The following is a 27,894-nucleotide window of genomic DNA, read 5'->3' as shown; positions in this document are numbered from 1 at the left end:
TTTCCTTCTCCAATGCATGAAAGTGAAAAGTGAAACTGAAGTCACTCAGTCATGTCTGACTCTTCGTGACCCCATGGACTGCAGCCCAAACAGGCTCCTCCGTCCATGGGATTTTCCAGGCAAGAGTACTGGAGTGGGGTGCCATTGCCTTCTCCTTAGTAACCTCAGAGGTCATCAAAAATTTCATTCATAATTACTACAAAATGAAATGAGGAAAAAGGGAGGGGTCTTGTATATTTCACACCTCTATATCCTATCTCCTACCTTTTTAAACCTATTTTGCTCACTAGCTTTTGCTGTGCCAAGGAGCTTCTGCAGTTACAATTGGATAGTATAGATCTCTCACTTTCTACACAAGAGCTTCTTTAACACCACTGCATGCAACTGCTGAAGGAACGCATCTCACACAAGCATAATCTAGCAGAATGTTGAATAGGAGCCCCCTCCCATCATGCAGGTGGTCATTTGTGAGTATATTATACATGGCTTCTTACTGGGTCCCAGTGGACTTAGGTTCCACGTGCTCATTAGCTTCGTAATACATGTACTAACTTTTCTCGCTTCCTGTTTCATCCTTTCCTGTTCCCTACTCCTGTACCCTAGGACTGCTCAAAATAAATTACTGCTTTCTGATCCTTATCGCAGGCTCTGTTTTCTGAGAATATACTGAAATAGGCTGCACCAGAACTGGCTCTAAAAAGCAGACCTGCACGATAAGATGTGGGAACTGGCTAACTCATTGATAACTAGCAATAACAATCTCACTCCTGATGACATGTGCAACACTGAGAGATCCTAGCATTTGGCAACATTACAATTTATAAGAATCGTACAACCAGTGAGGTATGTGGAGAAGATAAAAAGTATTCATTTATGGACAGTACACTGTGAAAGTGTTAGATACTCAGTCATGTCCAACTCTTTGCAACCCATGGACTATAGCCTGCCAGGCTCGTTTGTCCATGGAATTCTGCAGGGGTCCAGCCCCGGTGGATCCAGGGAATTCGAAGCGGCGACGGTGTCGGCGAGGATCAGGAAACAATTGCTTAATTAAATGTTAATTAAGGATATAAAGAGTGGTTAAATAAGGATAGCTCAGTGAGGAAGTTCAGTGGAGAAAAGAGGCTGAATAATTCAGCCAGAAGGTGAGAGAAAGAACGACATGGGGAGACCAAGTTTCGGTGAACAAGGCCCGCACTTTATTTTCCAAAGTAGTTTTTATACCTTACGTTATGCATAGAGGATAATGGGGGAAGGGGTAGAGTCATGCAGTAAGCCAGGCTTTCTTCCTGCAAACTTATCATATGCAAAAGTTTAGGTGATTTGCATCATCTTCTGGCCCAGAGGCCTGTTAACATTTTAAGACCCTTTCTTCAGAAAACTTATTTTTCTCTAAAGGTAATTAGTCAGGCGCCACCCTCCAAAAGCATTAGATAAAGTTGCATTACTACAGGGCAAAGGTGTGGTGGGCCATAACAATAAAAAGAATTAACTCAAGGGTCCAAGGTTACAAACATTAAAGCTACTACTTACACCAATTATATTAATCAATACACTGCCAGGGACACAGCAGGTAAGGGATATGGAAACTTAGCAGCAAACATTGGCCCAACAAGTGAAAAACCCTTCACCAATACAATTTCTAATCAATCTTTTAACTGCTCAAAGGAATCTGTAGACAGTTTAGAACATCTTATGCCTCTCACAGTTGGGAGGCTCTGAACAATCACATGTGGCCGGAAGAACCTATTCAGGAGAGAGATGGTGGTGGAAGACAGCCCCCCGTAAAGTCAGAGGTGTAGGTGAGAGCACAAAGCAGTAAAGTAGGCAGACTCTGGTTTTGGGGGTAGATGCTCGAGAATTTCCAGGGGGACTCCTGAGGCTCGATCCCGCCTTTGCGTATGCTGAGCCTCCTTCCTCATGACCTTTGCCACGGGTGGAGTTCCTCAGGCTGGATCCCTGCAGAATTCTCCAGGCAAGAATACTGGAGTGGGTAGACATTCCCTTTTCCAGGGGATCTTCCTGACCCAGGAATGGAAGCCGGGTCTCCTGCATTGCAGGTAGATTCTTTGCCATCTGAGTCACCAGATAATGCTTATGTGGAAATTACTATTGGTAATAATACAATTTACAGAGTGACATGGGTTTTTTTTAAAACAAACAAACAAAAAGTTTTAGAAGTCTTATAAATGACAAACTCAGTTTAAGTAGACATCAAATCAAAATACGCTGTGCAAGTCAGAAGTTCTCCTTGGCAGTGTTTAGCCTCTTTCTTCTGCAGCAGCAGAAAACCAGGCTTAGAATATAATTGCTAAGATAGAAGCCTACAAAGAAGACTCAACTCAAGCTCAACAGTTTTCCTACCAAAGTCAGGGTCTAGATAGAAAAATGGGGAACTCTTGAAACCTGGGTTGGGGGAGTAAGCCTGAAAATGCTCAATACCCAGGTTCTTCTAGGTTCTGCTTCTGGGGGTACAGTAGTGAAGACAGTTCTATCAGGGGTCACAGTAAAGTCACCACTAAACATAAAGCTATGAATATCACATTTTGGACTCTTCATACCAGTCACTCGGTGGGCAAAGAAAATAGTAACTGTTAAGAGTGGACAACGAACCCTGATCCAAGTCAGGAAATATGATCATGGTTACATGACAGGGAAAGAAGGGATTAATCTGAGACTCAGGATGCGGCATGCTATGCTGTGTGTTAAAATCTATCAGTCATGTCCAACTCTTTGCAACTTCATGGACTATAGCCTGCCAAAGTCCTCTGTCCAAGGGGTTCTCCAGGCAAGAATACTGAATGGGCTGCCATACCTTCCTCCAGGGTATCTTCCTAACCCAGGGGTCGAACCTAAGTCTCTTACATCTCCTGCATTGGCAGGTGAGTTAACCACTAGCACCACCTGCAGAGAAGGCAATGGCACCCCACTCTAGTACTCTTTGCCTGGAAAATCCCATGGACAGAGGAGCTTGGTAGGCTGCAGGCAATGGGGTTGCTAGGAGTCAGACACGACTGAGCGACTTCACATTCACTTTTCACTTTCATGCACTGGAGAAGAAAATGGCAACCAACTCCAGTGTTATTGCCTGGAGAATCCCAGGGACAGGGCAGCCTGGTGGGCTGCCATCTCTGGGGTCGCACAGAGTCGGACACACGACTGAAGCAACTTAGCAGCAGCAGTGTCACCACCTGGGAAGCCCCAGGATGCAAAGGGGTGCCTAAAATTTAGGGGGGTAGAACTCAGTGCTAGTGATAACCATGAACTGACATGGGTAGGGTGGTTTGAGGGTCAAGGTTCATGTCATCCCATCAGACTAGCAATTTAGAACAGCCAAAGTGCTGGCAAAGAGAGAAGTAAAAGAATCTGCAGTAAAGGAAGATGAAGAGACAAGCAAAGCTTTTTCTGAAGCTAAAGATAGTGGTCACAATTCCTCAGTGGAGGGATTGAGATAAAAAATACGGCTGATGTGGAAAGAAGCAAAATTTTTTATGATGGTTGGGTCAATGAATTAAATATATGTACACATATCCTGATGCTGGGAAAAATTAAAGACTGGAGAAGGGGACGACAGAGGAAGAGATAGTTGGATGGCATCAGCAACTCAATGGACATTGAGTTTGAGTCAACTGCGGGAGTTGGTGATGGACAGGGAGGCCTGGCGTGCTGCAGTCCACGGGGTCGCAAAGAGTCAGACACGACTGAGCAACTGAACTGATATTAACTTGTAAAATGTACTGGTGAATATAAACAAAATGTTAGTGAAATTTATTACCAATTGGTTTAATCAAAGGCAATGCTGATTCAGAATCCAGGTTTCTTAATACATAAGTGTTCTTTCTTCTCAACCCCACTGCAGAGATTTAAAATAAATCCTTTTTTTGAAAGACTGAAAGGCAGGAGGAGAAGGGGACGACAGAGGACAAGTTGAATGGATTCCATCACCAACTCAATGGACATGAGTTTTTGAGAAAGCTCCAGGAGATGGTGAAGGACAGGGAGGCCTGATGTGCTGCAGTCCATGGGGTCACAAAGAGCTAGACACAACTGAGCAACTGAACAATATATATCTATTAGGCTGGTACAAATGTTAATTGTGGTTTTGGACTGTGATTTTTAAGTCATTATAACTAGACTCAAACACATCTTCATTAATCAAAATAGGAACCACTGCAATCAACACATTTTTGCCAATGAGGAACAAGTTTGCTTATTCCTGTAGCACAAAAACCCATGCGTCAGGATTCAATGAACTCTCGGAAAGCATTTTCTACCTCCTGCTGGTTGTAGAAGCATTTTCCCTGCAAAAAGTTGTAAAATGCTTGAAGAGGTGGTAGTTGGCAAGAGGTCAGGTGAATACGGTGGATGAGGCAAAACTTCATAGCCCAATTTTTTCAACTTCTGAAGCACTGGTTGAGCGGTCAGACATTGTGGAGAGAACTGGGCCTTTTCAGTGCAGCTCAGCGATCTGCCGAGCACACTTCTTGGATGTAATGGTTTTGCCAGGACCCAGAAAGCTGTAGTGGATCAGACTGACAACAGACCACCAGTAACCATGACCTTTTGGGCGTGCAAGTTTGGCTTTGGGAAGTGTTTTGGAGCTTCTTGGTCCAACCAGAGCTGGTTGTTGCATAAAAACCATTTTGAACTTCAATTAGAAAATCGCTTGAATTTGCTTTTTGTCTAACATCATTTCTCTAGTCTAAATTAAACAGCTATAAATCTTCAGCAGAAATATACGGCAAGAAATGTGCTAAAATGATGTAAACATAACATTTATTTAAGAATATATTTCAATATCAAACGACAAAGTTCAACAATGCAAAACCACAATTACTTTTGCACCAACCTAAATACTAATTGGGAACGCATGGAAAAATATTCTAAATGTCAGTGAGAATATGAAAGCAGTAAGCTGACAGTTTTAAAAATCATTCAACAGTGAAGTTCTTGTGTTCTTTTGACACTATTATGAACATGATTTAGCACAGAATTATGACAGTGTATGAAAATGAAAAAATGTGATCAAACATGCAAATATCACAAATATTTAAATATTCAACATAACAAAGGCCAAAATGGTAACTTAAAATACAGTTCTTTCAGCCATCTTGGATCCTGTGGAGGCCTGCTGGGAGCAGGATGTCTAAAACAACAGCTATGTCTGGAAGGCTGTGGTACAAGGCCATTTTTGTTGGCTAAAAGTGGGGTCTGTGGAACCAGAGGGAGCACACAGCTCTGCTGAAAACTGAAGGTGTATATGCTTGGGATGAATTCTATCTAGGCAAGTGATCTGCTTATGTGCACAAAGCAGAGAACATCACAGTAACTCCTGGCAGATAACCTAACAAAATCAGAGTAATCTGGAAAAAGATAACTCACGCTCATAGCAACAGTGGCATGGTTCGTGCCGAATTTCAAAGCAACCTTCCTGCTACTGGACATAGAACCTGTGTGATGTTGCATCCTTTAAGTATTTAAACTTACTAAAAAGTAAATAAATAAACATGTGGATTTATGAAAAAAAATTTTTAATCTTTTATTTTTTTAAATATAAACTTATTTATTTATAAACTATATTTTATATAGCTTGTTACTACTGAGAGGGATTAATGAGGGTTAATTTTAAAGGTGTATTTTAAAAGTAAAATATGAAATATCTAACTTATCAAAGATGAACACAAAACCTGAAAAAAACAAAATAATCCTGTAACCAAAGTAGATCCAAAAATGCTACCAAATGAATACCTTAACCAAAATATCAATGAAATTCCACTATGTACCATTAGTTCTTATATTAGAAACAAAAGTAAGCATTTATATATAATTGACCTAGGTTAATCATTTTCGATAAAATATGCAAAAAAGACAAATGGGGGTCCAACAATTTCTAAGCACAAAGCATTCTCTTATGTCTACTAATAGGTTGGTCAAAAAGTTCATTTGGGTCTTTCCATAACATCATATGGAACACCCAAATGAACTATTTGGCCAAATGAACTTTTTGGCCAACCCATACATCATACACAAGAAAACAAACTTGCGTTCAGACAAGAAAGAAACACAAGAGATAAGTGTCAATCTTTACCAATTTATTTTATACAAAACAGTAGCAATGTAGAATATGGGAATTATCTTCTGCTGCCACACACGCAGGTTGTGAACATTCCAAGCCAATGTATACAGTTTGGAGGAGAAGGCTAAACCAATAGCATCAACCATGCTACTGAACATAAGAAGTTTTCCTATCTAAAAAGATTAAAAATTAGATAGCAATGTCTTCTTAATATTGCTCTCATCATTGAAGACGAAGAAAAATAAAAAGTGACTTTTTTAAGATTAAAAAAAAGAGGGAAAGGGAGAAACCAAGAGGCTGCTACAACACTGCCATAGAGTCAAACCATCATACTTCAATATTTGCATACTTGATAGCAGCATTATTTTTACTGAACCGTGTGCAACTACATTTAGAAATACATCAAAGCAAAATATCATGGCAGTCATCAATCAAGATCCAAAAGAAAGAAAATGAACAAAAAATAACTCTAGGATGAACACCCTATAAGCAGATGAAGATTTACAGAGACTGAATCAGTATCTACATTCTTGGACTGTTCCATTCTGTCCCAATAAAAGTGTCAACTCAAACTGTCAACTGTGCATTTTTGGAGGATTTGAGTTTTTCCAGTTCTTATTATACTGCATGCTTGGAACAAAGAGGGTCATAATAAATCCTTCTACACAATGAACTTTAAGTAGACAGTTGAAAATAAATTTACTACTTGTAAACACACACAAAAAGAAAAATACAAGATTCTGTATCTTTAAACAATCAGTGCTTCCAAAAGCGCATTATCTCCTATATCTACCTCTCTCCCCTCGGTCTCTGTCCCGATCACATAATCGCTCTCTTTCTCTTTCTCTATCACGTCCTCTATCTCGCTCTCTGTCTCTTCTGTTATCTCTAGGGCGGTCTCGTTCTCGTTCCCGATCTCTTTCACGGGGTCTACTTCTCCGGCCACTGACAACAGCCTGTGTTCGACGAAGGAAATCATCCACCCTCATATCATAATCATGCTAGAAAAGGTAAGAAATGGATAAGGTATGTCAAAAATCAAATGGAATTTATGAGTCCATTTACAGTAATTATTGTCTGGTAGAGAGAAGAATCTCAAGAAATACCCTAATGCATTAATTCACAGAAAGCAATTTTGACATTGTTTAGAAGAAGGATTCTGATGTCTTACTAATTAGACACAACAGATGATTTACTCAGATCTCATTAAAAAATCATTTCTTGTAGTCAGTTTTTAATTTCTCTAACCAATCTCTTTAATAAGATTTATGCCAAATAATCACCTAATGATGACCTCCAACTGCATGATCAATAACATCAATACATGGGGCCACCTATGCTAAATGTCAATGTTTTTCTGCAACAGGTGGATTCTACTTAATTTTTCCTCCTTTGAGTCTACAAACTAAAGCAAATCAACTGCGCCCTCTAAAGGTGAAATTGGGAATTCTTCCATTCCTGATTTTCTTTCAAACTAAATCATTGTTAACAATTTATGGAATTTGACAGAATTTTTTAAAAATATGTACTGCAATAAGACTGTGAAGTCTATTTCACACAGAGCTAATAATACACATAAGGCTGAGGAGGACAGTGAAGGGTAAGATAAGCAACTAAGTGAGGTGCAAGGTTGTCACTGGCTACTACTAAGTTTGACCCCTGCTCTAGAGTTCCTCTTTCAGTTCTCAACTCATCTTTAGTGAACTTTGTTTCTTCAAAAGTCAGCTTATAAGATTCAAATTTTCACACTACCTTTCATATATTAAAAAAAAGCGATTAAATAAATACAAAATATATTACACATATGTATTAACCAGAAAGCTACTATATAATGGTGCATGAAGCACAACCTGTTAAAAAGGACAAGAATAGTTTAAGAGTCTCAGAAAAACTTTTTCAAAGTAATGTGATCATTTAAAAAAGGCATTTTCAAAAACACCACAAGCTAGCTATTCAACTAAGATTTCATCATACATTGGCTGTACACTTGAGTGGTGGGGGGAAAAAAAAACTACTAAAAGTCTACTGCTATTCAGTTGTGAAGTCACGTCCAACTCTCTTTGTGACTCCATGAACTGCATGCAGCCTGCCAGGCTCCTCTGTCTACAGACTTTTGCAGGCAAGAATACTGGAGTGGGTTGCCATTTCCTTCTCCAAAAGTCTGTTTGTTAGAATTCTCAGATTGTTTTACTAAATATTAATGGTCCTAGTGTGACTTTATTTTGAAGGCTTAATAACTTCATGAGATAAGGAAATAAATGACAGATGAAAGTATCTCAAAGATAAGAAACTACTGCTCTGACTGGTTCTCAGACATGCATGTTCTTTATCATGTGGGAAAATAAAAAGAAGTTTATGTGGCCCAGCAGAGTCATCATGTGTGTAGCATTTAATAAACAAACTCAGCCCAACTATTATATTGAAGACCCAGAAATATTTACTCAAAAATAATCCACTTAAATAATCAAAGAGATTAGCCTAAACAATCTGCAATAGAAATATGAAACCATTATCTATTAATCAACATAATCTGGTTGTTGTTCAGTCACTAAATCATGGCAGACTCTTTTTGACCCCATGGATTGCAGCACACTAGGCTTCCCTGTACCTTCACTATCTCCCAGAGCTTGCTCAAACTCATGACCGTTGAGTTGGGATGCCATCCAACTATCTCATCCTGTCGCCCTTTTCCTCTTGCCCTCAATCCTTCCCAGCATCAGGGTCTTTTCCAATAAGTCAGTGTCCCCCACATTTAAATTATCTACAGAATTCTAAGTAGTTCCCTCACGCTTTTGCCTTCTTGTGCACTTACTACTCGTTTATCTCTGTATCTTGCTTCATGTGGTACTGGGTGATGTCCTGAATAAGGGGGATGAGCTTGAGGAGGTGGAGCATGGTGCTGATAGTAAGGATGGTGTGGAGGCTGTTCCATTCCAGGATAAGGAGTCTAAAAAATGAAAACCATTTCCATAAGCATCTAAAAAACATCCTTGTAACAAACCATTCTTAGAATTCCCCTATCCAAACCACCCAACCCAAAGAATTTACTGTTGAAGCCATTTACTTTGATGACATTAGCATTCTTTAAAATACCCTCTGTATTTGCTTGTTGAAAAAAAACGTGTGTAAGAAACTCCTGAATATTTAAACCCCATCATCTAACATGTTACATACCATAAAATACCACTAGAAATCAAAAGCCTATCCTACACAGTGATTACTATTCAGTGTCCTAAGCACTTTAGAAGTCTCATTTAATCCCCACAGCAACCCTACAGATAGGTACTAATAGAATTATAGGTAATAGTATTATTATGTAATCCTAATTTACAAAAAGGGAAACTGGGGCACCAAACGGTTAGGTCACTTGCTCAAATTCACACTGCTACTAAAGAGGGTAGAAGTTAGACACAACATCAGATAATCTGACTCTAGAATCAGTCATGTTAATACTATGCACAAATGTATTTAAAGAGCTAATGAAATTATAAAATGAATAATGCAATTATAAAATGAATGATGGAAAATCAAGGTAGTTCTCCCCCTAGTTAGGGCCAAGATATTACTATTATTTTTTAAATGTCATACTCTAAAGGAAAGAAATAATTCATCTGTCTGTATACAGTACCTTAAGTGAAACAAAAGTCAGATGAAAAGGCCACATTACAGGCAGCATTTTAAGATAAAAAGGTAAGAAACAATCAGAACAAATTAAACTTCTAAGTTGTTTTATTTTATTAGGAACTAATGCTTCAGCTATCTTTAATACTTTAAAATATACTTTAAGAAGAACATCCAGTTTTCTTAAAAAAAGAAAAAAATTAAAGTTCAGGAACAAGATTTAGTTAACCTTATTTAACATAGAGAATTTACTGAATATCAGGGTCAGGCACTATGCTAAACTTAACATGTATTTTGCAAACTTAGCTTCTTGACAATCCTACAAGGTTGACACTATTCCATTAAATTTTAAACTATACAAGCATAGGCATACTGTCCCAATTTATTCACTGATGTACACCCAGAGCAAACAGGGTGGTGCAGAGTAGGTACTAAATAGTTTGATGAGTCAAAGAATGAATGGATATCCAAATTTCACAGATAAGGAAAACTAAGACAAAAATGTATTATGAAACTTTTCTAAAGTCAGAGCTGAGACGGGAAGGTATTTGAACCCTGAAGAGTTTACACTACTAGCCACCACAATAATAAATCATAACATTTATCAACTAAGCCTCCACTATTAATACAAATCCAATCATTCATTAGCCTTTACTTTAAAAACAGCATGCAATTTTACTTATCACCAGACATGTATTTTATGTCTCTTAATGGGTAACTGTAACAATCATACTCCAAGTAAGCATTCAAAATGTATGGAACTGCAAATGAAATTATATAACTTGCAAAAACAGAATTAATACAAACCATTCCTTGCCAAGGTGGTGGTGGTCCCATGTTATGAAATTCCCTCACATAATCATTGTAGGACTAAAATGAAAGATGATAATGTCAATAAATAAAAACCCAGAACTTACAAAATAAAGCAGATACTGATTTTATGTGCATTAAATAAAAAAAAAAGAAATGCTTACCCCATTTAAAAATACATCTCGGCGAACTCCTGAAAACCGTCTGTTGGGAATAAGATTTGTGAAACTAAATTCAGGTGGTTCATAAACTAGTTCCAAGAATGTAATTCAAAACTGAACAAAAATGAACCCAACTTACCTATCTACTTCCTGGTATCGTGGATCCTTTAAATACCCTGTTCAAACATCAAGCATTTTAGTATATCAAACTTATATTTTTTATTATGGCATCATAATTAAACCTTCCTTACCACTCATTTCAATTCTTCCCATGATATAATAGTGAAGCTATTAAGTGATACTATTATCATACTGTTCCATTTTCAGATTTTCTTCTCGGATTACATGATAATTAGAAAGTAACTAAATAACTTACTGATATCACAGAATTATAAACTGTTAGAGAGGTTTGCATATGGATCTTCTAAATCCACACCCCAATTCTTGCTAGACAGAAATTTCTTCATGCTGCACCATAGGAAGGTAAGGACAGAGGAATTATCTTGAGGACACTGTAATAGGTCTTCCTTAAAACAAATGTTTACCTTCCACCTTGAGAATACATAAGCCTTGCTAAGTCAACCAAAGCTTTAAAAAATGCAAACTTAAGGGGAGAAAAACAAAATTAACGAAAGTTGTAAAAATTAAAATATATACATTTTAAATGAAAGAACCACAGTAATCAGAGAAATATTCTCCCCTCTTCTTCTCATAAGAACTTAGTAAATTAAAATGTGAAAAAGTTTAAGTGGCCAAGTTACTGGGGAAAAATTTTACTTCTTCAGAATATCCCATTTTGGAGAAGAATGAGGCTTATCAAGCCATCTGTCATGTAACAAGGCTGTAATGCTCACTAACACCAACTTCCAAATGGTCTGATTTTTATAAGTGTATCACTGACTGTTTTAAATAAATATCTTCTCTTTAACTACAGTGTGCCTTTTTCAACTCCAGTAAGGGAAAGGTTAACTGAAAAGCTGCTTTTAGATTACAAACCAAGCATTTCCCATTCCTCTCTAAAAATATGAAAATCAAAGATGTATTTAGAAAAATACAGCATAATTTCAGTTTCCAATTAAAGCTTTCTACCACAGGAAATACTAAGTATCAAAGAGAATAAAAATCCTAATAAGAGTGTAAGTTCATTGCTTTCCCTATTTAATCTTAAAACACAAGTGCAGTTTCCATTTCCTACAATTTCAGGTCATTAATAGCTGCATCCTAAAGTTTTCTCACTTTTAAAACTATAGGGTCATGATAGAAGATTCTGTGCTGTTGTTGTTTTTAATCATTTCAAGTCAAATATCTGCAGGATTATAAAATATTAACCTGGTCTCTGATGAAACTCAGGGGCATAGTCAATCCTTGGTTTCTTTCTGCTGTTATGAATATCATAATCTTCTGGTCGACGCCTACATAAATTAGACACATTAGAAATTAAACCAGAAACTGCTAGGAGAACAAACAGCAAAGCAAGAGTTTCTGACAGAAATAAGTACAAAAAAAAGCTCATTATTTCCTTTAGAATAACAGCCTCGTCTTTCGTGAACATCTTAAAATCTCTAAATTTTAATTTCTCAAATTCTTATACACCAATCTTTAGATGTATTGCTAGAAAGAAATATATTCTCTAATCCTTGTGCTATGATCAGACACTTAAAAGTAATCTGTTCAAAATACGTAAATCACATTTTAGTTATCTAAACAAAAGTAAATGAGCTAAAGCTAATATAAATATCCAGTTTAACAATTAAAACACTTTTCTGAATAAAGTCTTCATTCAGGTAAAATAAAGGGGAAAAAACTTCTCATCATTACACAACAGGTAACCCTAAAATCTATATATTTAAACTTATTAGTGTCATTTTAGGTTAAATCTGAATAAAATTATGTATTTCTTAAATATTTTTCTTCTGCTTTGTACAAAATTATACTTTTCACATGATCATACAGAAAATTTGATACTTATTAAAAGTTATTTTACAGGAAAGTTTTAAAAATGTTTAAATACTTTGAAAAACTAATTTCTAAAGTTAATAACATTTACAAATTGTGGGAATTTTTTCCCAGAAACAATGCCTTAAAATAAACTGGCAAATAATGGGGCAGAGTTTTAACAGAGTTTCATAATACAAATTCAAAATGTATTCTTTAGAAGGTGAAACTTTACTATCTGCAGCAGGCTGCTCTTCACTATCTTCCATAAATCTCAACGGTTAATGTAACCATTAAGGTTAACGTATATACATCATGAAATACACTTCATTATACTTAGCATTTAATAAAGAGCTATACAAACTAAAAAACAAAATTTCAGGTTTTTTAAGGTAATAATAAATATGTCTTTTTACCCTTGTCAAAATCTCTGTAATAACCTGGGCATCACTAGCTTTCCAGTTATTTCTGAATGTTTACTGCTTTCATAAACTTCTGCAACACAAGTTCACTCAAACTACAAAGCTGCAATAAACCCAAGCCCCCCAACATAATAAAAACAGTTGCATCTACAATAAATAAGACTAAGAAAATTAAAAACTGGTTTAAAAAATAAACATACCGCTTTCCTGTAGTTTGGGGAGTGCATTTACGACCGGTATAAAACATGATAGTAACAGTTCATAAAGTAGTCCAACTACTGACTTTAAGCTGTAAGCCACATACAAATATGGAGGCCCTGGCAGGCTTGAGAGGAGTAGTGGTGTAATAAGTATAGTTTACAGTCCATTGCAAATCTGAGGTAAAAACTTCACTTGTATGTACTGTATTGCACTGGAAATCTCTTAGCTTAAAACTTCAAAAGACATCTTGGTGATCAGTCCTTTTAGGCCAAAAGTAAGGGGGCTCTGCCAGGTTTCCTCCTACCTACTTGACAGTGTCCTTCTTAAGCTCAAAGAAAAGGGGACTCTTGTTGGATTATCTGTACCTACCACAGGATGTTTCCACCAAAAGGAAACTTAACCAAAGGTTTCATCCCATCAACCACACATCCAACAGTCTTTAGCAGAATATTTTAGATTTAGCTGTATGCAAATCTACTCAGGGTAAGGTGTTGGGTGAAGGGCTTAAATCAGTCCTTTGCAAAGACTTCTCCAATTCTGTAACAAGTTAAAACCCCTTTTCCTGGAAAATGCTGTTTAGTTCATAAAGTAGTGATCAACAACCATGGCGATCCTCTAAAAAACACTTTAAGTCCACAGGTACTGCCAGCATCTGGAAAAGCTGTAAACAGACACAGCAACAGCCCTTCTTTTTGGTTTGTTGCCGGGTCTCCCAGGGCCACTTGATCCCCTTTGGAAAGAACCTAGTTTTCAGAAGCTCAGCAAGATGTGTGAATTCACGGGGTACATGTTAGACAATATTGAGAATGGGGTTAACACATCACGATGGTAAAATCTGAAACAGTCCCAACAATGCTCCTCTTGAATATCAAAATAACTTAAAATATTTTATCCTCTAATAAATGAGGCGTCATCTTCTGAAAAAATAATAGTGATCCTTTATAAAAGTCCCATATCTGATAAGGTTTATCCAGAGACACACCTGAAAGAAAAGGCTTTTTACAAAATATTAACAATTTTTGCAAATAAAGACTTCCTCCTCTTCCTCCTTTCTAGCCTGTTCTTAGCAACAAAGGCCTACCTCATTTCAATGGTATACATTGTATTATCAGATTACTATCTAATCTAAACTGGTTATCACTCTTTAGCAGATAATTTTTTCTGCATAAGGAAAGATCCCCATTTTCCTCTTGAAAAATGACTGAGACCAAGGTGACCATCTGAAATCCTCAATGAAGCCACAAACTAGTCCATGCAGCTTGATTTGAGGATTTTCTCTTTCTTCTTTACCGCAGGACAAACTTTTGACGAATCATATTCCTCCATCATGTTATTCTGATATATGTGCCTATTATCAGTCCAAAGAACGTTTCTAACCTTCCCACATCCCGGACTGGTTCTCGACGGGATGGTCGTCCTCTTGATCGGGGCTGAGAATGCATTCTTCTCTTGTGACGCATTTTATGAATGACCTGATACAAGTCAATACTTTCATCAGGGGGAAATAGAAGACAAAGCTGGGTTCCACATTCAAGTTCAATTTCCTGGAATAAGAAAGCAGTAATTTACAAAATGAAAAAAAGGAGAAACTTTTGATAGAGTTGTTGTATTTTCCTGATGTACAGAACAAAAATAGGCTGACTTGGAGGTTTCCTTCCCAAGGCTGATGATCACATGAGATTCCAATCAACTTCCTTGAAAGATTTTAAAAAGCTTTTCAAAAGTGTTTCATGTATTTATGTAAGGGGAAAAATGGTGTCCCTGGTGGCTCAGACAGTAAAGAGTCCATCTGCAATGCGGGAGACCAGGGTTTGATCCCTGGGTTGGGAAAATACCCTGGAGAAGAGCATGGCAACCCACTCCAGTATTCTTGCCTGGAGAATTCCCATGGACAGAAGAGCCTGGTGGGCTACAGTCCATGAGGTTGCAATGAGTCAGACACAAATGAAGGACTAAGCACAGCACAGAATCTCCAAGGTTAACTACAGAATCTGTGACAGTCACCCTCTGTAACAAAGGAATATTTCTTTGTGCAAAATACATTAAGTATCAGGATGAAGTCATCCATCTTAATACAATGGAGAAAAAATGTTTAGTGTGTCAACAATTTTCATGGTTATGAATTGCTAAATGCACTGGAATATATTAACAAGGGCAAACTAATCTATGGGCTTTATATAATTTTTATTTTAAATTACCAACATTTTCACTTACAAGCAATAAAAACTTGGTTCAAAATTACATTTAGAAAACTAAGGGTCACAAGCCTAGGTTTATTTTAAATCACTGCACATTTTTAATTTTATCTGCAGACTCGACAACCTGCGTATACACATACTCATCTCCTTTTAATAGTTTCTTTCTATTCAGAAAACTTCAGTAAAGATGTTAAGTGGCATTTCTAAAATGTATCAGAATCTGTTAAGCAGTAATAATACAATGAAAAACCTAAACCTAAAAGGTTTTTAAAATCGTGCCAGTTCTCTTCAAAAACTTTTCCTTCAATTGTATAAATCCAGTACCAAATAAATCTACCTTTCTACATTAACGGAGGTCATATCAAATCAGTCATAATTACAGTAATCACAAACTCCAAATAAGAATATTTTCCCCAATCATTCTCAGAAATTCACTCAAAAATGGTTTTAAAATATCTTTCAATAAAGATTTCTATAAGAGTGATTAAATATATGTTTTTTAGAATCAATTAAAACAACAAACCTGTCCATCACGTCCAATCTTTACCGGCTTATGTTCATTCCAAGGATTGGTGAGATGAGCTGACTTAGTAAAGGGTAATTCACGCCTAAACACAAAGTGATATCAATTATACTATTTTGCAGAATCTTTTAAAGACCTTATACTACTTTAGTAATGAATTCCTATTAATCATGACTTAAATGCGACTAAATAAGATTGATAGAGATTATTTCCCAGAAACAAAGCCACATTCAGAGACACACTTTTCACATTCTCCTGTATTCTCAAAAAGAAAAAAAAAAGCTAAATATGCTTAAAAATATGAGCTAAGACACCAAGACAGTTTGGTCTCTCTCAACTTTTCTGAACCTGAGTTTCTTCATCTTATAAATATAAGGATAGTGCCACTCTCTTCAAACTTGTTTTAGGTAGCTTGCAAATGAAATAACACATCAAATGTTTACATCTTATATCTATGTACTAAAAATCTTGTATATTTTAATAACTGATCAATAAAGAGATGAACTTTAACCAGGCAGTTAATACCACATGAATACATGTCCCCTACCCTTGGTTCAAGACTGCTTTCCCAGATTCAATTATCTTCCCCTTTTGCTAAAGCAATAATACAAAATTTTATACTTATAAATTTACATATTTGCATGTATTAATTATGCACTATCTCTCCTCTTACACTACAATGCTATACTTCATTTTTTATTAATTGGAGACTAATTACTTCACAATATTGTGGTGGTTTTTGCCATACATCGACATGAATCAGCCACGGATGTACGTGTCCTCCCAGGTGTCCTCCCCCTGCCACCTCCCTTCCCACCCCACCCTACCCCCTTTTGGGTGGTCCCAGAGAACTTGCTTTGAGTACTCTGCTTCATGTCCTCTATTTTACATATGGTAATACACATGTTTTAATGCTATTCTCTCAAATCATCCTGTCTTTGCCTTCTCCAACACAGACCACAAGTCTATTCTTTACATCGCTGTATCTTTTGCTGTCTTGCATATAGGGTCATCGTTACTGTCTTTCTAAATTACATATATATGCATTAATATATTGTATTGGTGTTTCTCTTTCTGACTTACTTCACTCTATATTATAGGCTCCAGTTTCTGAGCCACAGGGCAAAATAGTCTCGCCAAGTTTAAAAAAAAAAAGATACCCTGCATTTTTATAGCACAACAATGAACATAAACATGACAAGTAATAAATACCTGTTGCCAAAAAAAATCAGAAATTAACATCATTCAATAATGTTTCATCTATTTGTGTATAAAGTAATGCCAAATTAAAGAAATGCTTTAATTAAAGAACTATATCTACAAATAAAACTGCTCAAAAAGCATACAAAGATGAGTAAGATAAAAAGCTTTAATTCCTAACCTTTTTTAAACAGCTTTCACCAAACAATAAATAAGCACACACAAGTATTTTGTAAAAAGAATGAGTACCATAAACAGAGTATAGAACTTTTGCTTTTAATGTGAATGGTCGTATTTGTCTTGGCAAGCAAGAAAGAAACAAATAGAAAATGCTTCTATATGCCACCTGGTAAAGGTGGCATAAGGGATAAGCCTGAAAGAAAAGTGACTCAGGAAAAGTCATAGGTAGAAAGGTAAAGCAGAGATACTTCTGAAGCAATGAAAAGGACCTGAGTGAAGACATAACAGAGAAGAAAAATTACATGCAAATGACCTGGTCCAATGGACAAGCTATACAACCATTTACTTCTAGCCTTATGTGAATTTTCTTAAAGATGAATATTAATGCTCAAAGTTTGGACTTTTTTAAACCTCAGAAAATATTTTTAACATCTACAGGAAAAGATTAAAGTTACAAAGTGGCATGATCTGTTGTGGTGGTGATGTAAATGTATGGGAAAAGTGAGCAGTGAGTGGTGGAAATAAATGCCCACTAGGTACTACTAAAAGGCCTGAATCTTCATCTAAAAGACATCTTACCTCACACATCAAGAGTGGTTCAAGAGTGTATACAAACAAAAATATATGTGTACATATATACATATATACACACATCCCCACCCCGCCACTTCAGGGAGGGCTGGGAGGAAAGAGATCATCATTAAGCTAAACTAAAGCCATAGCAAAGCCTAGAATATCCAGACACAGATCTATAGTTAAAAACTGTATTTTAAGTTTCTTATATTTTTCTTCTAAATTGCCAGTTAATAAGTTACAGAAAGGAATAACCTACAACCTTCCCTGGTGGCTCAGATGGTTGAGTCCACCTGCAATGCAGGAGACCCGGCTGGGTTCGATCCCTGGGTCAGGAAGATCCCCTGGAGAAGGGAATGGCAACCTACTCCAGTATTCTTGCCTCAAGTTCCATGGACAGAGGAGCCCGGAGGGCTACAATACATGGGGTTACAAAGTTGGACACGACAGAACAACTAACACTTTCACTTTCAACTACCAAAGCACAGGAAGGTTTCAAGTTATTATTGCACAGAATTATCACTGCTATTTAAACATTAGCCATGGATTACCCTTGGTCCCAAAAAAAGGCATTATGTTGAGCTGGTTGAGTCACTTGGGGTTAAAATTCTTTGGTGGTTCTTTGATGGCACTGGTTCTAACTGAATTCCAGAGACATATGCCCACTGTTTTGACAAATTATTTAATCTCAGCCTGAATATCACAGGGAACTATGACGCTTTAAGTAAAACAGGGCTCAGGTTAAAACTAAGAGAAATGGTACATCTGTGGTTATCACGAGTATATAGCAGGTATCCTAAAAACTAGCTTTTGAGCAGACATGTAAGGAAGAGGCCTACAGATGTTTCTCTCTACTGTGAGTATTCTAGGTAACATGGCAGTGATTCTCTACTTTAAGGAGCTTAGTAAATGGGGCATATTTAAAAAAAGAACATGAACTGTACAGACTCTGTATATACTAAATAGTTGGTCATTAAAGCTAACAGGAATAGCAGAGAAACCATGAAAGAAAAGAGAAATGGGTTATTTGGAATGGACCCGATAGGGGTGAGGTTAAAACACAGATTTAATTCTGGTTGAATAATATTTTATAATTTTAGTCTTATTTTGATCTAACTCCCAGTGGCAACTGGGACTTTTTATGCATGCTTCCTTCCTTATGTGCTACCATGCACCATCTAGTCTTAAAAACTCAAGTGTGCCTATGGGGCTTCTCCGATGGCTCAGTGGTAAAGAATCCACCTGCAAATCAGAAGATACAGTAGATACAGGAGACTCAGGTTTGATCCCTGTGTTGGGAAGATCCCCTGGAGGAAATGGTAACCCACTCCAGTATTCTTGCTTGAAAATAATCCTGTGGACCGAGGATTCTGGCAGGCTAAAGTCCAAAAGGTTACAAAGAGTTGGACACAACTGAGTGAGTGAGCATGAGTGTGTGCATACAGGTTTGAGGCACCTGTCAGAATCCTACATTCTAATAATCAGATACTGCTGATGCAAGTGATCCAAGGACCACACCTAAAAAAAACTCAGAGCCAGTTATTAAATCCAAAAGGCACTTAAATAAAACTCTAGTAACTATCATATCTGATTTATATTTATTAAAGTTTAATCCTTTTAAACTGGATCATCGAAAAAGCAAAAGAGTTTCAGAAAAACATCTATTTCTGCTTTACTGATGATGCCAAAGCCTTTGACTGTGTGGATCACAATAAACTGTGGGAAATTCTGAAAGAGATGGGAATACCAGACCACCTGACCTGCCTCTTGAGAAATCTGTATGCTGGTCAGGAAGCAACAGTTAGAACTGGACATGGAACAACAAACTGGTTCCAAATAGGAAAAGGAGTACGTTAAGGCTGTATAATGTCACCCTGCTTATATAACTAATATGCAGAGTACATTATGAGAAACGCTGGGCTAGAGGAAGCACAAGCTGGAATCGAAATTGCCAGGAAGAAATATCAATAACCTCAGATATACAGATGACACCACCCTTATGGCAGAAAGCGAAGAAGAACAGAGTGAGAAAGTTGGCTTAAAATTCAACATTCAGAAAACTAAGATCATGGCATCCGGTCCCATCACTTCATGGGAAAGAGATGGGGAAACAGTGTCAGACTTTATTTTTCTGGGCTCCAAAATCACTGCAGATGGTGACTGCAGCCATGAAGTTAAAAGACGCTTACTCCTTGGAAGGAAAGTTATGACCAACCTAGATAGCATATTGAAAAGCAGACACTACTTTGTCAACAAAGGTCCGTCTAGTCAAGACAATGGTTTTTCCAGTAGTCATGTATGGATGTGAGAGCTGGACTATAAAGAAAGCTGAGCGCCAAAGAATTGATGCTTTTGAACTGTGGTGTTGGAGAAGATGCTTGATGTCCCCTAGACTGCAAGGAGATCCAACCAGTCCATCCTAAAGGAGATCAGTCCTGGGTGTCCATTGGAAGGACTGATATTGAAGCTGAAACTCCAATACTTTGGCCACCTGATGTGAAGATGACTCATTGGAAAAGACCCTGATACTGGAAAAGATTGAGGGCAGGAGGAGAAGGGGATGACAGAGGATACGATGGTTGGATGGCATCACCGACTCAATGGACATGAGTTTGGGTAGGCTCCAGGAGTTGGTGATGGACAGGGAGGCCTGGTGTGCTGTGGTTCATTGGGGTCGCAAAGAGTTGGACACGACTGAGTGACTGAACTGAATCATTTTAACACTAACAGTTATAAGTAATTCTCATTTCATATGGAGAACAGTTCAAGTGACTTACCCAAGGAAATATCAATGTAATAATATCATGTGCCTCCTCAGAACTTTTAAGTACTATAAAATTACTCTTGAACATACTTGTGACTTTTTCTTTTTAAAGCTGTATTTTTTTTAATTTAAAAATATTCTTTTCAGGTAAACCTTAAAACTTACTTAAAAATAAGAATTACTACCCCAAATTTTGCGAACTGCTAGAAGGATGGACTATTTGAATTTTTACCTCTTCTGTTGCTAATATAAATAAGATAGTAAAACTGCCAGTAAGTCAATGAAGAAGAAAATGACACAATAATCTGTGTATAAATTAATTTTCTAAAATTGAGAAATTTATCAATAATTTGAAAATAAAAGTTAAATAAGTAAAATTCAAAATAAAATTTGCTACCACCAATCTAAAACTGGGTAATTACTTTTCTTCTATTCCTAAGAAAGCATCATCTCCAAATATCTTTCAGTGACACCAGTAATGTCTCTAGTCATAAAACCATAGACTTAGCAAACCTTTCCTTTGGCCTTTATCTATCAAAAAAATTATAAGTAAAAATGTCTCATCTCTAAGAAATAACTTGTCTTCCCTATAAACTACCACCAGATTTCTAAACTTTGTAATTTTGATTATGATTAATTTTAGAAATAAAGAACTTCATTTTAAAACCCTGGGTACAATGGAGTATGGGAATATTATCTATAGTCTCACCATGCTAACAATGCATTTCAATGTAATTATGTATCCTTTCATCTGTTAAATCTTTCCATGTTACATGTATTACATTACAAACCATAATTTACTTAACCAATTTCCTGTACAAGAGAATTTAGATTGCTTCTAATTTTTCCCTATAGAAAGTAATGGTGATATATATATATATCTCTAGCATTTTGCTATTCCATTAAATATCAACATAGTCTGCTGTATCACTGCCCATGTATTTTCATAGTTCTTCACTGTCCCAAAGTAAACGTTTAACTCCTTAGGCTGACCCACATTAATAATAATCTTTGCCTTTTGTTGTTCTCTTTACTGACTCTGCTTCATTAAAAAGGTGGCTCCCTCTATCACCCAACATACCCAACACCTCCCACCCCCAAGGTTTCTGATTTCATAGTTCTTCTGTGTGTTAGTTTGCCTTCATGAAAACAAATAGCATTTTTCCTTCTTATCTAATTCCTCTATCCCCCTCAAAATCCACCTAAGTCAACTTATAATACCAAAAAATCCTTATGGTTCCTTTCAGGTAATTCTTATTTAACTAAAATTAATTTTACAAGTAGTAGATTTGTGCATGCCAAGATCACTTAAATAACTAGCTTTTCAGACTGTTGAAATACCTTTTTAGGCCCAAGATGGAGTCACTCCTGCCCAAGGTGCCAAACCAGCAAACTGAAATTTAGGTAACTTTCATGTCCCTATAAATGCTCCATTTGACCAGAAATGCAGTATGTCCTACCAGCCAGTCCCCAAACATGAAGCCAGCTCTGGGCTTCCTCATTCCAAGCAAGGTTGACAATGCTACCCCACCCAGTCAAATAATCTCTTATTAGTATCTTTCTTATTCATTACTATTTATCCTATAAAAGCTTTCTGCCTTCACCCCAGCTGGCAGTTCCAGACAACAAACTGTCCATTTCCTGAAGTGTTAAGTTTTTCTGCATTATCTAAACTGACTGTTTTAATCTTTTTTTTAAAAACAATGTAAAATCATTCAGTAAAATCAAAAAAAGTAGTAAATAACTCTGAGTTCAAAGTAAGTTATTTTTATAACAAACATTTAAATCTTAATTACTTCAGTTTCAAGAATCACAATGCTAACTAACATGACTTTGCTAACTTCCTTAAAAAACACTACTTGTTCACAACTAAATCAGTCACCTCCAAAATGTTATTCAGCCAAGCCAAAGAGTGACTATTTTCCTACTTTACAGTAATAAAATGCCAAGTTAAACCACTAAATATAAATGTTAAGTAACATTCCAAGCATTTGTCTGGTTCATAAATTCTGCTATGTTACTAACACAGAGAACCAATGAAATACATAAAACTCGTGACTAAATCTTTGCCCTATGCATCTTAGATTATAAAGGTTGTAAACAAAGTATATAATGTTATTTTTACTTTCAATATTGTTGAATAAACCCCACAGGTCCCAATCAGATTAGGAGTAAGACCAAAAAAGGGGAGAATAATTAGGATAATAAATTACAACTACATACATGTTAACATTATCAACTGGTAGCCCACTTAAAACAAGGGCAATTTTAATTATCTACAGTGAAGTGTGTAATTTACCTGCAAATCCAATCAATTTTAAAGACACCTCCCAGCATTTTAGCACTCATTCCTGCTGGAAGTACCCAATGTATAGGAGATCCTCCATGATGTGATTCTGAAGAAAGTCTTGCAAATCCTAAGGGAAGAAATTATAATGTATTCATGCAAATATAATTAATGTTTTTACATATCCAATTTATTTTTACCCTGAAATTTCCCTTGAAAAATTAACAATGAAATTTTACCTTGAAATTTTCCACTCTCTCTCACAGAAAATATTAAGATAACGCTCCTTGCAGATCTGAATGCAACATTCAATTTCTTCTCATTTACAGGCAGTGTAGACCATACACCCTATATAAATGATGTGAAGATCACAGATTGAAATTAATATAAATCTTTTATGTTTCCAATTATATTTGCAAAAGACCAAGGCTACCAATAAGCTATTATGAATAAAGGTCCTATTTATCAGCAGTCAAAATAATATAATACTCGGGAAAAATATGGAGAAAATTAACCAAACTTAACAAAAATATTAAAACTATGAGTGAAACACATGAGGGCAGGAGCTGACCAAAACATATGAGCTAGAATTTTATACAATAAAAACAATCACCATCAGTTACTCTAAATTAGAACCATTTACTACCAGAAAAACATTTTGTTTGAAAGTGAATCACAATGTGTACATTTCTTCTTTAAAAATTGTGTCTAAACTTTCAATGGCTAAGTCAGAGATCTCTTTTGGTAAATGTCACAATACACTTGAAAATATGTGTATTATTTTCAAATATCTCTTGACATTGATTTCTAACATAATTCCACAATAAGAGAACAGACTGTATGATTTCAATACCTTTAGACTATGAAATTTTTCACTTTGTTTTACATCCGTGGATATGTTCCAATTGTCTCCTGGATTACAGTCTATGGTAACATGAATAGCATTTGTACCCTGCTGTTGTGTGAAAACTGTATAAAATCTTAATTATGTTGAATTGGTTCATAGTGCTTTTCACGTCTACTATACTGTTCTACTTTTGTATATTCACTCTGTTAATTTTAGAGTGTGATACTGAAACTCCAACAAAAAAAATCTTAATTCATCTACTTAAAAAGTTAACTGTAATCTGTAGTGGAATTATATGTAATTTTGTTCTGTAGTTTCCAATAAATGTGTTATCCTAGTTTCATAATTTGAAAAAACAAAAACAAAACTTGCTCAAGGACTTTCCTAGTGGTCCAGTGATTAGGACTCTGCACTTCCACTGAAGGGCACACAGGTTCAATTCCTGGTCAGAGAACTAAGATCCCACATGTAGTGTATCAGGGCCAAAAAAATTTTTAATTTAAAAAATAAAATAAAAATAAGTAAAATAAAAACTGCCTAATGATGCAAAAATATGTGAGTAAATCACAGGGAAGAATTTCTATTAAGTTTGAATCCTTTTTCTTTTCAATTTAAGTCCAAATTTTCATATACCAATAGTTTGAAGAGACTTGTGTTTTATGTACAGCTGGAACACAGCTACCATTTCCAAAGCATTTTAATCAATTCTTTCTTCATGAAAGATTAAGAGGCAGAATGGTAAAGTAAAGCAGAAGCTCCAATTCAGTTTGATCTGCTGATACATACTAGATCTCATTCACACTAGATGCTTAAACACTTTTGCCTAAATCCACTCCAGCTGAGGAACAGAATAAATTTCCATTACATAGTTATTTGGCATATTATTCCTTCCATCTGTAAAACTGAATGGGTTAACCGCAAATCAGAAATACAGAATCATTATACTGACAGAAATATCTTTAAAAAAATGTTTAGTTTTACCTTTCTTGAAGTCAGTGGAAACTGTCTTAAACCAAAAATATGAAAACACTGTAATAGTTTGTATAAAAAGTAGATGTATTTTACAACAAAACATTAGAAAAAAATTAATCTTACAACATCTGACAGCAACCAGGTATATCCCTTTTGTAAAGGCTAGGGTGGGCCTGTAAACTGAGTCTTCTCTTTTCTTTGAAATCCAAGTGATCTTACTTTTGAGATTCTCCATAGAGGAACACCTTCTTTGCAAGAAAACCTCAAGGTGGAAAACAAGCAGTAATACAAAACAAAAACTGGCTGACTAAAGAACCTTTTTAAAAAGTGTTGGTATAATAAACTAGCAACTGGAATAAAGAAACACAAAACTTGAACCATTTTTGCAGTACAATGTATAATGAAATATATTCTTCAAATATTGAATAATTTTACTTCTAAACTCATCTTCAGAAGACTTAAAATAAAACTTAAAGTTACTACTTGGGTTGCTTAACCAGTTAAAAAAAGCAGACCCTGCAGGGCAACTGTGGGAAAGAGCTTTAAAGCTTTAATGAATATTACAGTATCTCATGTACTCAAGTGATAGTTAAGTCCACCTTCACATGTAAAATTTTCAAGGTTAGGATAGTTTCAACAGAACTGATGCTAATACCTTAGCTTTGGCAAGGGACACATTCTCATGGTTGTTACTCTTTATGAGAAAAAATCTTGCATCCTGTAGAACATATTTGAGTTTACTGGTTTGATCTGAAAAAAAGAAATCCAAACTGATTAACCAGAGGCCATTATCACACAGAAGAATTTAAGTTGTACTAACTGAAATTAGCCCTCCGCAACCCAGCTAAACTTTTAAAATTCATAATCACCCATTCAACCTGAAAAGCTAAGCCACAACACGTAGTAAAGCAAAGCTAAGAAAAGACACCAGCATTTTGCAAGAAGGCAAACCTAATATAGTAATGTTCCGATATATCAGATCCATATTTTGTGTGAAAATAGCTATAAATTTTATGGATTTTTATCACATTCACCATTTAAAATTGTAATAAATTCTTACGCTATTAAAATATATACATATTTTTTACACACACATCATCCACTCTGTCCAGAAACTAAGGTAGCTGAAGATGTTTGCTATTTTTCTAAAAGATATGGCAGCAAAAAGTGAATACAGAGCTCTGTGTAAGACATTATATTTTCCCCCCTTAATGCAATATATCAGAACATTACTACATTAAAACCAACTATTAATGGAGAACCAATAAGGCAAAATAATGACTTTAAGGCAGCATGCAATGAAAACAATTTCAAATTTAAATGATACCTTTTCGGACAGCACGAACGGAAGATGATAATTTCTCATGCTTCTTTTCTGAACCTGTATTTAGCCAAAGTACATTTGTTCAGATTGGGCTTTAATAGAGATAAGACAAAATTTCTACAGTCTTGTCACATAAAGTTCTCATTCAAGACAAATTATTCTTCCTGGCGCACCCACACACACAAAAAAAATACTTCTCAATGTGTACGAGTGTTTTGCTTTTTGGGTTGTTTGGATGTTTTTAAAAATATTTGAACAATTTCTCACTCAGAAAACTAGTCACTGAATCATCATCTTCCAAGAAAAAAACAAAAAAAGTGAAATTCCACTTAAGCAGTAACAGAACAGGATTAAAATAATAAGAAAAAGCTTAGTTTCTTCTAGAATTATTACACTGAACATGCCAGAAATCAATACTAATGAACATCAACAAGTTCACGCTAAACTACAGCCTCCACACTTTTTACAGCAGATTACATTAGAATCAGTCAGATATGATCACAAATAAGAGTAAATGAGAATACCTGCATATGACTCCGATGCAGAGCTTCCACTTCTATCAAAAATAATAGGAGATATGCCTCTAGCTCTCTTTCTTTCCTTCTTTTTCTCATCTAAGAAAGAATAAGACAAGATTTTTTAAAACATTACAATGTAAATTAATCAAATAAGGATGTATCATGTCTAGATTTTCCCTAACCTCTGGATTTTCATTACTAACCTCTCCTGACCCACTTAACTTCCTCAGAAGAAAGTGTTCCAATCCAGACACTGTTCAAAAGCTAAGCACATTTTTTATTTCTCCCACCAATTTGAATCAAATAAAAATGCACAGCCATTAATTAAAAACTACTTACCCTATATATAAAAGAAAGTCTTTAAAGTTTTAAAAGGCGGGAAAAAAAATTCTGCAAAGCAAACACTACTTTTCTTTCAATTAAATTTATGGTGTTCCCTCACACCAGCCAGAATGGCTGTCATCAAAAAATCCACAAATAATAAATGCTGGAGAAGGTGTGGGGAGAAAAGACCACTCCTACACTTTTCTTGAGAATGCAAATTGGCACAGCCACAATGGAGAACAGTATGGATGTTCCTTAAAAAACATTCAGCTAGTATGACCCTGAATCCCACTCCTGGGCATATATCCGGGGGAAAATATGATCCTAAAAGATACATACACCTCAATGTTCATCGTAGCACTGTTTACAACAACCAAGACATGGAAGCAACATACAGTCCATCAACAGAGGAATAAATTAAGAATAGGTGATACATATCTACAACCGAGTATTACTCAGCCATAAAAAAGAATGAGAAAACACCATTTCCAGCAACAGAGATGGACCTAGAGAGTGTCATACTGAATGAAATCAGACCTAGAAAAATATCTTATGACATCCCTTATATGTGGAATCTAAAAAGAAATGATACAAACTTACAAAACAGAAACAGACTCATAGACTTCAAGAACCAATTTATGGTTGGGGGTGGGGAGTGGGGAATGAGAGGAAGGGATAGTCAGGGAGCTTGGGATTGATATGTACATACTGCTGTATTTAAAATGGGTAACCAACAAGGACCAACGGTATAGCAGAGTAGGTACTCTGATCAATGTTATGTGGCAGCCTGGATGGGAGGGGAGTTTGGAGGAGAATGGATACCTGTGTATTTATGGCTGAGTCCCTTCCTTGTTCACCTGAAACTAGCACAACACTGTTAATCAGCGATACCCCAATACAAAATAAAGTTAAAAAAAAATTACAATGTTCCCTTCTATGCACCAAGTATCACTGTTTT

The 27,894-nt window shown here is 36.0% G+C and overlaps 1 protein-coding gene and 1 pseudogene across 6 annotated transcripts in view; one reads left to right on the top strand and one right to left on the bottom strand.

Moving 5' to 3' along the window:
• Positions 1-5,160: 5,160 nt before the first annotated feature.
• Positions 5,161-6,712, top strand: LOC113894340 (annotated as a pseudogene). Its single transcript, XR_003511540.1, has one exon. The product of XR_003511540.1 is annotated as a 60S ribosomal protein L35a pseudogene (transcript).
• YTHDC1 (YTH domain containing 1) overlaps positions 6,072-27,894 on the bottom strand; it is a 37,679-nt gene continuing 15,856 nt past the window's right edge. For 2 of the 5 annotated variants that reach the window (XM_027544641.1, XM_027544645.1), the window contains exons 5-17: positions 26,619-26,708; positions 26,098-26,151; positions 25,426-25,520; positions 23,191-23,299; positions 22,964-23,081; positions 15,948-16,032; positions 14,604-14,770; positions 11,998-12,080; positions 10,808-10,844; positions 10,672-10,735; positions 10,505-10,567; positions 8,889-9,023; positions 6,072-7,077 (exon numbers count right to left, since the gene is read on the bottom strand). In XM_027544641.1, the coding sequence (XP_027400442.1) occupies positions 6,853-7,077; positions 8,889-9,023; positions 10,505-10,567; positions 10,672-10,735; positions 10,808-10,844; positions 11,998-12,080; positions 14,604-14,770; positions 15,948-16,032; positions 22,964-23,081; positions 23,191-23,299; positions 25,426-25,520; positions 26,098-26,151; positions 26,619-26,708 (1,325 nt within the window). In that variant the 3' untranslated portion in view covers positions 6,072-6,852. The remainder of the gene's footprint in view (positions 7,078-8,888; positions 9,024-10,504; positions 10,568-10,671; positions 10,736-10,807; positions 10,845-11,997; positions 12,081-14,603; positions 14,771-15,947; positions 16,033-22,963; positions 23,082-23,190; positions 23,300-25,425; positions 25,521-26,097; positions 26,152-26,618; positions 26,709-27,894) is intronic. The other 3 variants (XM_027544642.1, XM_027544643.1, XM_027544644.1) reach the window with 3 other exon arrangements.

The sequence above is a fragment of the Bos indicus x Bos taurus genome, chromosome 6, assembly GCF_003369695.1.
Source record: "Bos indicus x Bos taurus breed Angus x Brahman F1 hybrid chromosome 6, Bos_hybrid_MaternalHap_v2.0, whole genome shotgun sequence".
NCBI lineage: Eukaryota > Metazoa > Chordata > Mammalia > Artiodactyla > Bovidae > Bos > Bos indicus x Bos taurus.
Note: the sequence above shows the minus strand (reverse complement) of the source record. Positions and strands in the feature narration are given on the sequence as shown.